Raw genomic sequence first — 12,948 nt, 5'->3', positions numbered from 1 at the left:
CACTCAGGTTAGCTGCTTGGCCTCCAGCTGACCACTGGGGTCTTCCAGGGATGCAAATGCATAAAAAGATGAAATTCATCCATATACAAAAAACAAAACTTCCTTACATTAATTTTATAGTTAAGAGAAGGATGTTCTTGTATGCTCCCTGCAGTGTGTGTGTCAACTGGCTGCTGTATAGCTTAACAATATTGTCTTTTATTTTTGTGGAAGAACAACAACAATGTTTTGTCAGTTTCAATTTTATTAACAAAAGTATCACACAATGTCTTGATTGGTGTTTTGTACATATATGTACAGGATTGCACAACTGTGGCTGGCTGCATCCTGGCTGGGCAAGGAGACCTGTAGTTGTCCCCCTGGTGGCTGACAGGACTCGGGCGCTGATGCATCACTAAAACGTAACACTGGTGTCCCTGACCTTAGCTGGTGGCACCCCTCCCTCTGCCCGACCAAAGCAGACCACACGGGTGGCTGTTGGTTATGCAAGGCACCTCAATGTGGATCATGGGGCACCTTGAAGACTTTAACAAGAAAAATGTCTTTCATCTGCAACATTTCTCTTCCTGTCTTAATCTGATCAAGACAAAAAGGAAGAGTTGGAATGCTTTTGAATAACTGATTGATGGTTGCTGCCTTGGCCGAGCTCTGTCTGTTTATTTATATATATATATATATATATATATATATATATATATATATATATATATATATATATATATATATATATATATATATATATATATATATATATATATATATATATTAGAAATATTGCTCTTTGCTGTGGAAGTGATGCCAAGAGCAGTGGTGGTTTCACAAAGGGAAGTTGTCAGTGCTGTACTGTCCTGTCTGCCTCTCACATCCTCCTTTCCCCATTTGGCACATTGTGGTGCATTGTGTTAGGTGACACCTGATGCTGCCACATCTTTGAACAGGCAAAGGCACACACAGACACACACACATACCCTAATATCACATATTGGCGCATCGCCAGCGTCCTCGGGGAAAAGTTTGTCCACTCACTCACTCACTGCCTGCCTGCTACTCCCTCATCAAGCAGCAGCTCCTCTCATCCATCACACACAAGCTGCCAGGTAATGTCCCTTGGTGTATTTTGCCTCCACTAATTCTGCTTAGTGCTAATAATGCCAGCAACGCTCCTCACCCCACCCCGGCCTACCTCTACACCATTGTCACATTGCGCACACGTTTCTCAGACGCAACAGAGGGTGTCGAGGAGTGAGGGTCGAGGGATGCGTTGTCGTAGCCGTAAGGCTCAGGTGTGTACAGCACCTTGGGTTTGGGGGGAATGGGGGGAGGCACCTTAGCAGATCTGAGGGAGGCATCGTAAGCTGGGTAGGCAGCATAGGCTGGGGGGCCACTAGAGGACGGTGGGAGGTCACATGACACAGAGAGGAAGGAATCCGAAGGCTGTGAGCTGATGTAGGAGCGAGCCTCCAGTGGTACAGCATAGGCCTCTGCAGGGTAGCCTTCAGCTGGAGGTGGGAATCCTTCAGTGGGAGTGGGGTAGCCATCACTGGGGGCAGGGTAGTGGTCAGGGTAGCCAGGGTGGCGGTACTGGTACTGGCTTGCATCGCCGTAGTACTCAGCAGGGCCTGAAGATCCACCATAGCTCTTCTTGGTGGAGGCACTGTGGTCTGAGGTGTTGTCAGAGCGGGCCGAGACACTGGCACGCTTGGCACCAGCGTGGCCCCCCAGCAGCTGTGAGGCTGACCAGGATTCGACAGGACTAATGTACTCCTTCTTGAGGCCATCCTTCAGGGCCTCCTTGCCATCTGGGAAGTCTGTGGCCTTTGATGCCACAGTGACAGTGACACTGTAGGCATCCTGGGCCTCATGCACCTTCTTGGCGGCAGCAGCCTTGCGGTGGCGTCGGTGGGCAGCAGTGCAGTAGCAGACTACAAGAGCCACCACCACCACAAAGCCTCCAAGGCAACCAAACACCACAGCCAGTTGCCGCGAGCCTAGCGAGGACAGGACTGGTGCCCCAGAGCCTTCCATCACAGCAGAGGTGTTGGCAGGCACAGCAGGGACAACAGAGGGTGATGGGGCAGCTGTGGTGGTGGGAGGGGCTGGGACGTACACACTCACAATGTTGCTGAGAGTAGCAGTGTTGCCGACTTCATCCACGGCATAGAGGGAGAGATAACTCACCCTCTCGTACTCCTGCCAGGACACCGTGTGTTGCTGCACAGCTGGGGCAGCCAGAGGGGCAGGCCAGTCCTCCATCAGCACACCACCTCCCTCAGTCAGCTCCCGCTGGTTGTGGGCAACCTTCACTACATAGCGGGAGGCTGCGCCATAATCCAGATCACCACCCGGAGCAGTCCAGATGAAGCCCACCTGATTGACAGTGTCAGGCAGCAGTGAGGCGCGCAGGTCCACTACACGGGCAGGTGGCAGGACATCCCGGGCTGGTGGGCTGCCCACCACATCCACTAAACCCACACGCACGTGTCTTGCAAACTTTGTTCCCTCAATCTCGCCAATGACCTCCACCAGGATGCTGTAGGTGCCGGCAGCAAGGTCCGGCACCACACGGGAATAGACGCCGTCATTGCGACGCATGTCTGGTGCTGCAAGGAAGCCATCAAGGGATTAGCACACTGTCTTACCAAAGCTTTGATTTGTGTTCCTTGTCTATACACATACAAGGAACACATCATGTCATCATTAGTTGACAAACACAAAGAAACATTGTGCATGGATATTTTGTAAGGGCATGCAAACACTCAACTCTCAGGGCCCAGCAGTCTACATCATGTGCTCCAGTGATACCTGTTTTTGTGGTTGATGCTTTAATATGCGAGGTAGGCAATTTTAGATGATTTCATGAGACTTCACTAATTCCAAAACCCAGAGTGTTTTTGCAAAAATTTGAAGTTTAAGTAAAGAAATGATGAATACATGAATGCAATTTTTAACTTGCTCCTAAATCTTGCACACTTTTACATATAATAAGATTGTAGATTTGCTTATTTGGTGATGGTATGTGACCATACCATCATGCTTGGTAAACATTTTCAAAGAATGAAGTAATGTAATTCAGAATGCCTGTACATGCTGTTACCATGAGTAAAAGCTGTTACGTTTTTGGCTGTTAGGTTTTTGTATGTGTAAGTTTCCAGTTACTTGTATATTGTTCTCTGGATCTTTTTTGCAAACACTTTTGGGTTCTGGAATTACTGCCGAGTCTCATGAAATCAATTAAAACTGCCTACATTGTATATAAAATGAGCTAATGCATGTAATACAAAGACAATATTTCTGAAGCATGTAGCCCAACCTTGAGGTTAGCAAAGGAAAGGTGCAGGCAGTCTTCACACACACACACACACTTTATCTGCTGACAGAACACAAGGAGACACCTTCTACACACCTGTGAGGCCATTGTCCAGGAGGTTCAGGTGGTGGGGCGGGTGCTGTGTGCCATTGGTGGTGTAGCCCAGACGGGTGATGGTAGCGGTGACGTTGGCTCCTTCCACCCCTTTCACCCCTGCCACCACTTCAGCATACAGTGCCAGGGGACTCGAGATGTCACTGGCATTGACAATGCTGGCACCGTGGCTGGTCCATCCCCGCACACTGATCTTGGGCACATGTGGGCGAGGTCGTGGCCGTGAGGTGACCTGAACATACAGGGCCTGGTGGGAGTCAGCTCGATTGGCAACCTTGTAGCGCCACAGTCCCGGCACCACCTGGGCCTCCACCAGGCGCACAGTGATCATGTTCATGTTGGCATCCTCTGTCTGCATGTTGGCAGTGTCGATCACCTGCCCCTGGGGACTCACCAGGTGAATGAGGTTCCCCACGTGTGTCACATCATAGTAGAATATGGTGAAGACTGTGTCAGCACCCAGAGCGGCATCCACAAGGAAGCTTCCCTCAGACACGGGCACCCTGCCACCAGGGTGCTCTGTGGCGTGCACCTTGACGGGCAGTGCGCCATGCCCCGCCACGCCGCCCAGGGCATGGTACAATGCATCTAGGAGGTTGTAGTACATGCTCAGCTTGGAGTCTTCGCCAATTCCTTCATCAGGCACAATGTAAGAGTGGCCACCAGTGCGAGTGGCCAGAGTGGTGAGGCCGCCATTGGGTCGAGGATACTTTTCAGTGAGTGGATACACAATGGTGTGTAGGGTGACCTGTGCCGCCCCCAGCAGTCTCTCTGCTGCAGCTGCCTCGGAGTCGTCAAGGGCACCGCTGCCACCGGCCACCAACACCACGTGAGCCCCTGGCCTATCCTGGCCCAGCAGCATCAGGGCCTCCCTCAGGCCACACAGCACACACCGCTTGTGTTCGCCCTCCTGGGAAGGGTTGCGAGGCAGTGAGGAGCCAACCTTCTCCCGGTTGGCCTCGGAGAGTGTGGTGAGAGGGTGCTTGGTGGCTGCCACAGAGTCAAACACCACAAGCCCCACACTGTGGCCATCAGGGATGTCATAGGTCACCAGCTTCCGCACCGCCTTACGCATGAAGTCCCAACGCTTCTGCTGAGACAAGACCAGTCAGAAACAGCACAGCAGACCCACCATATCTCAAAGCCAACCCCCACCACCATACCCACCATCCTCCACCTCCCTCCCATGAACTGCCCCATGTCCTCACCTGCACATTCATGACATTGGTGTCCTCCACAAGCAGTACAATCCTGGGGGTACGGGGACGCACGTACGTGAAGGTAACATGTCCCTCTCGCAGTCCAGCCTCCACGTTCCTGCAACACAACAAACATTAAACTTAAGCTGAATGTGCATCATTAGTGGTATTTATGACTGTCTGAACAAACATCAGTACAATATACAAGAGAATTTGTGTGAGGTTGTGATGAGCAACTATGCCTCATATAAGCATCTGTGATTGGGCACACACTGGAGAGAGAGAGAGAGAGAGAGAGAGAGAGAGAGAGAGAGAGAGAGAGAGAGAGAATAAATAAAGAAATCTTTGACAAGATAGGATGAAAGTGTACAAACATTATATATATATATATATATATATATATATATATATATATATATATATATATATATATATATATATATATATATATATATATTAGTGTATAACGGATAAGTGAACACGAGGGAGAAACAGGTAAAGCAAGAAGAAAGTAATGGTTTTCATATGGGCACCGCCATCTCAGTGGGTTTTTTTTTTTTATTGGATTTTTGTTGCCCTTGGCCGATGTTCCTCCTAAATAAAAAAAATAAATAAATAAAAGTCATTTAATTCCTATGCAATTAACAAAACGTAGAAAAAAAAATAAACACGTAGAGGCGACAGAAGTAATTAGGGTGAAGGAAGCAAGAGGTGAAGCGGGAGGCGACCTGTGGGAGAGTGGTGGGGTTGCCTACCTGTTGTTTTGGAAGTCCGGGCTGGCGCGCATCACTTCCCACACTGACTTGCCGCCGCAGATGAGGTTGTGTCGCGTCGGAGCCCAGCGGTCGTGACTTCCCTCGTCGCACAAGTCGCGCACCTGCAATATAACTTGATGTGAACGCTGGTGCTTGTACAGTGAGGGCGAGCTGCTCCTTTAATGCTACTGTTATTGTCTTCGGCTGCTAATGACATAATCAACTGCTATGGTTCTGTTTGGGCTGCTGCTGCCAATAAACAGAAGGAACTAAGGACTTGTACTACCCCTTCTTTACTAATACTATTACTAAAATAATATATACCACTACAGCTTAACAATTCAAATAAAAATAACCATTACACTATAATACCAAACAAAATAAAATGAAATTTAAAGTCAGCATCCATTTCTTTCTACAACTCCCATAAAAAAAAAAAAAACAGATTGGAGGCGGAACACGGAAGACGAAGATTAGGTGACGACGTTAAGAATACAATGAGGATCAATGACTCCTCCTCCGTGGCAGCCGTAACCCGCCGCCCACCTTCGGGGTCACACGCTTCTTTACGAGGCCAATTACAGCCAGAGTCGCCCGCTCCCCGACGCTGCCATCGCCGAGTAAGGGAACACAAGCTCCGCAGAGTTTTGCAGGCGAACCGCGCTTGTCTCTTCCTTTATACAAATGATTAGCGGAAAACAGGAGGGGGAGAGAGAGAGAGCGAGAAGAAAGGAAGAGACGCCAGAGAAAGCTGAAAAAACGGAGGGAAAGCAAGGAGGGAGAAATGATAATTAACTACCTCTACTGCTCCAAACCCTCTGTGCGTTTACTTCATGGACGAGGGCGGCGTTTCTGTCTTGCATCAGAACTGTATTACGAATTCGATAACATTTCTTTCATCAAAACTGTAACTGGCGTGCGCTCCAGCAAAGGTCCTCGCCGCAGCCAGCTTCATCCTGAGGTAACTCGGCGCCGTGGTCACCGTGGCCTCGCGATCACGCCGGCAGTGTTCTCTTCAGGTTCTTCAGCCGCCGCTACGAGCCTCTTAAACAACACTAACGACGCGGCGCAGTCACGTAGCAAAAACAATTAAGAGTAGCGGCAAGACGGGCGTGTGTGGGCGGCTGCCTGGTGCGTGGGGCGGCTGCCTGGGGCCGCGGCCGCGGGGCTTCCTTCACTTTGGCCCGTATTCAGAAACGCTTCGTTCTTTTATCACCACGATTATTTTCCAAGGCCAGAGATGATTAACCGGGTTCTCATGAGTGTTTCCCCTATTAATAATGTAGAAATTTTGTCACAAGAGCCGTAAAATACTCAGTGATAAATTAATAAGATATCTGCATTATTAACATGAGAAACACTCTCGAGAACCCGGCTAACCACGGCCTCTGAAAACAGTCGTGGTGAGAAAGCGAAGCGTTTATGAAAACGGGCCATTACCGATCACGAAATATTAAAAGCAAACACAGCACTCCATTATCAAAAAAACATGATTTTTATTATCAAAATAACATGTTGATTTTATATGTTGTCTTCATCGCCAATTTTTCGCTCATCATCTGTCATTATTAAGAACCTTGTTAGCTCTCACACACGAGTGTTAGGGGGAGACAAACACACGAATGTGCCAGAAAGAGGCCGCGAGACATTCTGGCAAAGGGACCCGGCGCCGCATCCCGCTGCTCCCCTCGCGCTCACGGAGGAAAAGGAGGAAGAGGAAGGCGATGCTGCTCACTTTTTCGGCGCTGTGGAAAGGGAAGCCCGCGTTGTGGTTGTAAATTACAGTACATCTTGCTTCAAGGCGTTCATTCTTGGGACCATATTTTGAAACACTTCTGCGCCGCATCTCCACCGCTTTCAAGAGGCTCTTGAGTCCAGTGGTTAAACTGACTTTCAAGGGTGATTTTACGGTTCTAGTGAGAGATTAACAAGATTCCTACATTATTTACTGGAGAATCACTGATGAAAACCCGGATAATCGTCTATATGGCCTTTGAAAATAGTTGTAGTGAGAGAGCGAGGCATTTCTGAATACGTGCCTAGGAGTTGAGAAACACGACGCTGCACGGTGAGGGTGCGTACTTACCGAAGGGCGGCCGGGGAAAGCCATGAAGGAGGAGGTGAGGCCTGGGTCGTTCTCCGGCGTAAGGCTGAAAGAGCAGGAGAGGTTGGCAGGATCGCAGGTGGAGGTGGGCGGCAGCGGCAGGTTAGCGCAGGTCGTAGGCTTCCAGGAGCCGTCTGGGGCCCTGTGGTGCGGCGGATGCACAGGGTTGCCCGCCACGCCTTCCTCCTCAAACACCCCGTAGCGGTACTGTAGCCACGCCTGCGCCAGGAGTCGACCTGCATGAAAGAGAAACATTTTAGATTTTTGGTCGCCGATGCCGCGAGGTGTGGGAGTCGTGTTGGTGTCGGGGCGAGGGGCGTGGGAGTGTCCTCGCCCCGCCGCTCTCTCGCCGCGGTTCCTTAGCGGCGTAATTCCTCCTAATGATCCAAAAAATAGTTCCTAAACAGCGGGCATGTGCCGCTCGGGACGCCGGTGAAGGAAATTAGCGGCCGGTGGGTAGGCTGAGCGATGCCTTCCTCCCTTCCTCCCTCCCTCCCCTCCCCTCGGGACGCCCGGCCCTTACCCAGCCTCTCCCAGACACTAAAAAGGTGAAGGTAAAATGGCGGCTGGATGGAAAGTATGCGGTAAAGAAAAGAGATGCTGTTTAGCACGAGCATTAGCATACTGATATCAAGCTTCCAACGTCACAGGTGCTATCGTGCTGCACCTCCACATCAGGGGAGAGGTGGCGGTGGGGCGCCCTGTCCACCAAACCGGGTCTGTTCCTTGGGAACGAGGCGGCCAGCCTCTGCTGCGACCTTACCCTGCGGGGCACTGCCACCTCCATCTTCCCTTGAGGAACAAACGACCTGTTCAGCCTAAACGGCCGCGACCCACGCGAGGCTCCGCGCCGCTAAGTGCTGCCTGCGGCCGCAACTGACGGAGAGCGGCAAGCGGCGGGGGCTCCGCGCCGAGTCTTTGTGTGCCGTGCAGATGGCCATCATCAAGGCAGCGGCGAGTCTGTGTTGTGAACGCCGTGGTGGTGTGTGCCTCGCGTGGCGCCCTGACCACCAGAGCAAGAGGCGCAGGGTGCCAGCGTGCAGTGTATCGGTCACGCCGGGATCACGCGCCAGCACAGGAGGGCGCGGCGACCCTCATTAGCGACTCTTTGATGCTGCGGAGCCGAGATAATCGGAAGGCGAGACACTTCACTCACCCCCCTGGGCGCCGACGCCCCGCTCCGCCCCACGCAGGCCACACTGGCGTCATCACGCAAGCCAATATTTTGGTGCAAAGTCCTCTATGAAGGGGTCGCACCCCGCCACCTGCTGGAGGGGTGAAGGGTGTCAGCCTCCGAGGCTCCGTGGCAGCGCCACAATGAAGTGTTTGTCGTGGTGCGAGACGCTGCTCAAACGGACATAATTGAACTCGGTTTCCGCCTCGACGGGGCCTGAATGTGGCCTAAGTGGTGCTGCGCCGCGGACACACTGCTCCGAGCACTGTAAGAAGGAAGACCCATTGTGCGGCTGATTACAAAATATGGCATTCCTCCCGCCGCGGCGCGGGCAGCGAGCCTCGCCCGTGTGGCGGGGCGGCAGAGAAGCGGCGGCGGCCAGGCAGCCCGGCGGGCACCGGCCCGGCCCACTCAGGCCACGGGACACCAGTTTCGAGGTCGTGAAGCAGCGATGCTGGCCCACTACCGTGTGTGTGCTTCACCAGTGAAGTGTCGGCATGTCCTCGAGCATCTTGTGTGCGTGCACCAAGTTACAGAAGCCACCTCACCCCGGCTCTGCCCGCCCTCGTGTCCCTGGCGCAGGCGGCGGTGTCGCACTTCAAACATAAATAACTGGAATGCGGTGCAGGCTGGCCGCCCTGAGGAAGGCAAGACGAGGCAGACTGCCTCTGCCATTACCACTTCACATACACTTGACATTCTGTTAAACAGTTGCTGCCAGGTGACAGGTCCTCTTGGCGCAGCAGCGGCGTTCTCACATTCACACTGGCATGAGGCAGAACAAATACCACTGTCTCTTCTGTAAGTAAACACTACCACCACCACCACCACCACCACTGCATTACTGTAAATGTCGCTTCCTTTCCTTGCAGCGGATGGCGAAAATTAAAATGAACGAGAGATGTGCAGACCTGCTAGGTGGCTGCAGAGTCTGCTGGGCGTGAGCGGCGGGCAGCGGGCGGCCCTGTGCGGCACACGGCGGACACAAATTAAGATAACCCTCCCCCTCCCCCCCCCAGTGCCACTCCCGGCTGAGCATGTAAAGAAAAGATCCCGGATGGATAGGCCCAAGCGTGGCGCTTTACATTCCGTGCGCGGCGAACAGGAGGCGCCTGGAGACTATATACGGCAGGGCGCCTCTGTCTTCCTCCGCCCGGGCTGCCTACTAATGCCTGGCCGCGCCCTGCCACGCCCTCGAGGTGGTAATTATAGAAAACGTGAGTGGTGTTCACCATAAAGAATGAGACACACCAACCAGCGGACCGGGAGGCAAACGCCACCAGTTCTCAGAGTCCAACTACACGACGACAAAATTGGGTTGTTATCTCATTCCTTGTTTGGCATTTGGCCGCGACGGGTTCAGGTAATCTTAATTTAAATTTATGAGGACTAGAGATGAGGAAGAGTGAAGGGAGGGTGAAGGTGAGGCGAGGGAAGGGAAGGGGAGAGGAGAGTAAAGGAAATGGTAGAAAAGGTGAGGTTATTGATGGGGATTCATGAGAGAGAGAGAGAGAGAGAGAGAGAGAGAGAGAGAGAGAGAGAGACCAAAACACAACACACACCACACAACACCCGACCACAAACAACACAGCCACAGCCTTACCATTGGCGGGTACATGGGAAGAGTTCTGCAGCAGTAGTTCATGGCCAAGAGACACGTAGTCCCCAGTGTGACCGCAGCCCCTCGTGTGCAGTGTCCAGGGGCGGCTGCCATGGCGGGGGTGCCTTCCAAGTGTCACGCGGAGGTCAGCAGTATCCCAGGTCTCTTGCGTGGCGTTCTGCAGGTCGGCCAGGGCGGGGCAGGCTGAGGTAGTCCAGGATGGCGGCACCAGCACCTTCACCAGGCGGAAGTGTGCGCGGCCCCTCGAGGCGTCGAACACAACAGTAGAGGCGACGCGCAGCACCTCCTGAAGGGGAGAGAAAGTGTTTAGTGGTGTGCAAGGGCTCCTCCTCCTGTTGCAGTTGCTAACAAGATACCTAATGACAGAATTACGCTAGAAAACTGGACTGATGTTTAAATATTTACTAGAAGAGACCCACTCCGCCTCCTGAATGAAGAGAAAGCGTTTAGTGGTGTGCAAGGGCTCCTCTTCCTGCTGCTGCTAATAACACGATGCCTAATGACAGAATTACACTTAATGCTTCATCCGAGTACCGCTACATGACTGGACTGATGGAGGGTGTATACTGGAGGTAGCCCACACTGCCTGAAGGGTGGCGGTAGGGGATGGGGGACTGTTGAAGTGTGTGTGGGGACTCACTGGTGCTTCTATTATCAAGAGCTACTTAATAATAATATGACGCTTGTTACGTTGTTTCAATAAGTCTAGAATTTTAATGGAGAGATAAAACACGCATTTTAAAAAGTCTTAACTTACTTGATCACTCGTTATGCTGCAAATGGTTTCTATCACAGCTAACAAGTCGTGGGTTACTTAAATAAGGACAAGAACTGTAGCCGCTCCCACAGAACCAATGATGACAAGAGCAGCGAAAGTGACACCACCACCAGCCACCTCACCAGCCAAACCACCACTCCACACACCGCTCGCCTCGTTATCGTAACCACCACCTCAATTAACACCATTCTGTAGTTTGTGTGATGCAGTTCAGTGGAAACACAGACACAGAAGATATGTTAATGCTGGAAATGTAGTGAAGTAAAAATAAATGAAAAATATAAATAAAAAAAGTTTAGAAATATTAGTGGAAATAGACACACAAGATTAGTTGATGCTGGAGACATATCGAAATAAAATAAATGACAAATACAAAGATTACAAATATAAAGGAGACCTGCATTCATTATTTCCACCTTGAGGAACACCAACAATAAGAACAAAAAGAAAGGGATTTCCTCGCATTGTCTTGCATCTGTAACTTAAAACACTGGCACATTGTTACATTTTTTCTCTCTTTACCAATTAGTCCTTTCTTTACACAGACAAAGGACACGTGACACACACACACACACACACACACACACACACACACACATCTCTTCCCTTGTTATTAATTTCAGTGTTAGAAAGAAAGGCTGATGTGGTGGTGGTCAGAGAGAGAGACGAGAGAGAGAGAGAGAGAGAGAGAGAGAGAGAGAGAGAGAGAGAGAGAGAGAGAGAGAGAGAGAGAGAGAGAGACCCTGCTCAAGAATGTGAAAATAATAAACAAGGTATCAGTTTAGTTGTAAAGTCTCTCTCTCTCTCTCTCTCTCTCTCTCTCTCTCTCTCTCTCTCTCTCTCTCTCTCTCTACCACCTATTATGGAGGAAACTATTTGTGGTTGCTTCTCATTAATTCCGGTCCAGGAGAGAGAGAGAGAGAGAGAGAGAGAGAGAGAGAGAGAGAGAGAGAGAGAGAGAGAGAATGTAAAGTCTCAATTTGACCAAAAGAAGATGTAAAAGAAAAGGATGAAGACAAAGAAAAGAAGAAAGGATGGACAAAGACAAAAGAAAAAAATAAATTAAAATGAAGACAAATAAATAAACGTGCAATTTTACTAAACCTTGCATACCACAAAACAATTATATTTTCCTCCTCCTCCTCCTCCTTCTTCGTACCCAAGCATTTTTTTTCTCTAAATATCACAGTCCTCCCTTTTATCTTATTTATTTATTTTTTAACGAATCTACATATTTTCTTACACCAATAGAATTTCATGGAGCTTCGTCCTTGAGATCACCTGCCTGTCTGTCTGTCTGTCTGTCTGTCTGCCCAACCTACAGCTAATGAGACCCGACAGGTGTGCTCTGCTAGGTACTAAACAACATCAGTGATTCATGTCAGTCAATTATAAAAGAAAAAGAACAGTAAGAAATTCTATTCCTCCTCTTCCTCCTTCTCATCATCATCATCTTCTTCTTCTTTCACCTTCCATACCTTATCACTTTTTCATCTTCTCATTGTCCTTCTCTTAATCCTTTCACTTCTCTCCTGTGTTCTCAATTACCATGTTTTATGCTTTCTCCTTTCTACGTAGTGCTGAAGTGATAAAGAAGGAACACACACACTCACATACACACACACATCAATCAATCAATCAATAGTATTTCCCTCCTAGATTAGTCTTACCGTTAGGATTAATGTTAAGTTTTTCCCCATCCCCTATGTACATTTTCAGTTTGTCTACTGCCTAAATAATAAACCGTTTATTATTATTATTATTATTATTACACACACACACAATGACGATGAAAATACCACTGAGAGAGAGAAAAAAAAAAAAACTAATTGATTTTCGAAGGCTGTTTGAGTCCACTGCTTCCGTCACACCCTCCTTTCCTCCCTGCCTCACCTC

The 12,948-nt window shown here is 49.9% G+C and overlaps 1 protein-coding gene across 3 annotated transcripts in view; it reads right to left on the bottom strand.

Annotated features, from left to right (window-relative positions):
• Positions 1–226: 226 nt before the first annotated feature.
• Positions 227–12,948, bottom strand: part of LOC135092220 (calcium-activated chloride channel regulator 1-like) — a 37,975-nt gene continuing 25,253 nt past the window's right edge. For 2 of the 3 annotated variants that reach the window (XM_063990554.1, XM_063990556.1), the window contains exons 2-7: positions 10,257–10,560; positions 7,462–7,715; positions 5,376–5,497; positions 4,630–4,738; positions 3,404–4,514; positions 227–2,600 (exon numbers count right to left, since the gene is read on the bottom strand). In XM_063990554.1, coding sequence (XP_063846624.1) covers positions 1,186–2,600; positions 3,404–4,514; positions 4,630–4,738; positions 5,376–5,497; positions 7,462–7,715; positions 10,257–10,560 — 3,315 coding nt within the window. In that variant the 3' untranslated portion in view covers positions 227–1,185. The remainder of the gene's footprint in view (positions 2,601–3,403; positions 4,515–4,629; positions 4,739–5,375; positions 5,498–7,461; positions 7,716–10,256; positions 10,561–12,948) is intronic. The other variant, XM_063990555.1, reaches the window with a different exon arrangement.

The sequence above is a fragment of the Scylla paramamosain genome, chromosome 39 (genome assembly GCF_035594125.1).
Source record: "Scylla paramamosain isolate STU-SP2022 chromosome 39, ASM3559412v1, whole genome shotgun sequence".
In the NCBI taxonomy this organism is placed as follows: Eukaryota; Metazoa; Arthropoda; class Malacostraca; order Decapoda; family Portunidae; genus Scylla; species Scylla paramamosain.
The sequence above is the reverse complement of the archived record's forward strand: the minus strand, read 5'-3'. Positions and strand labels throughout refer to the sequence as shown.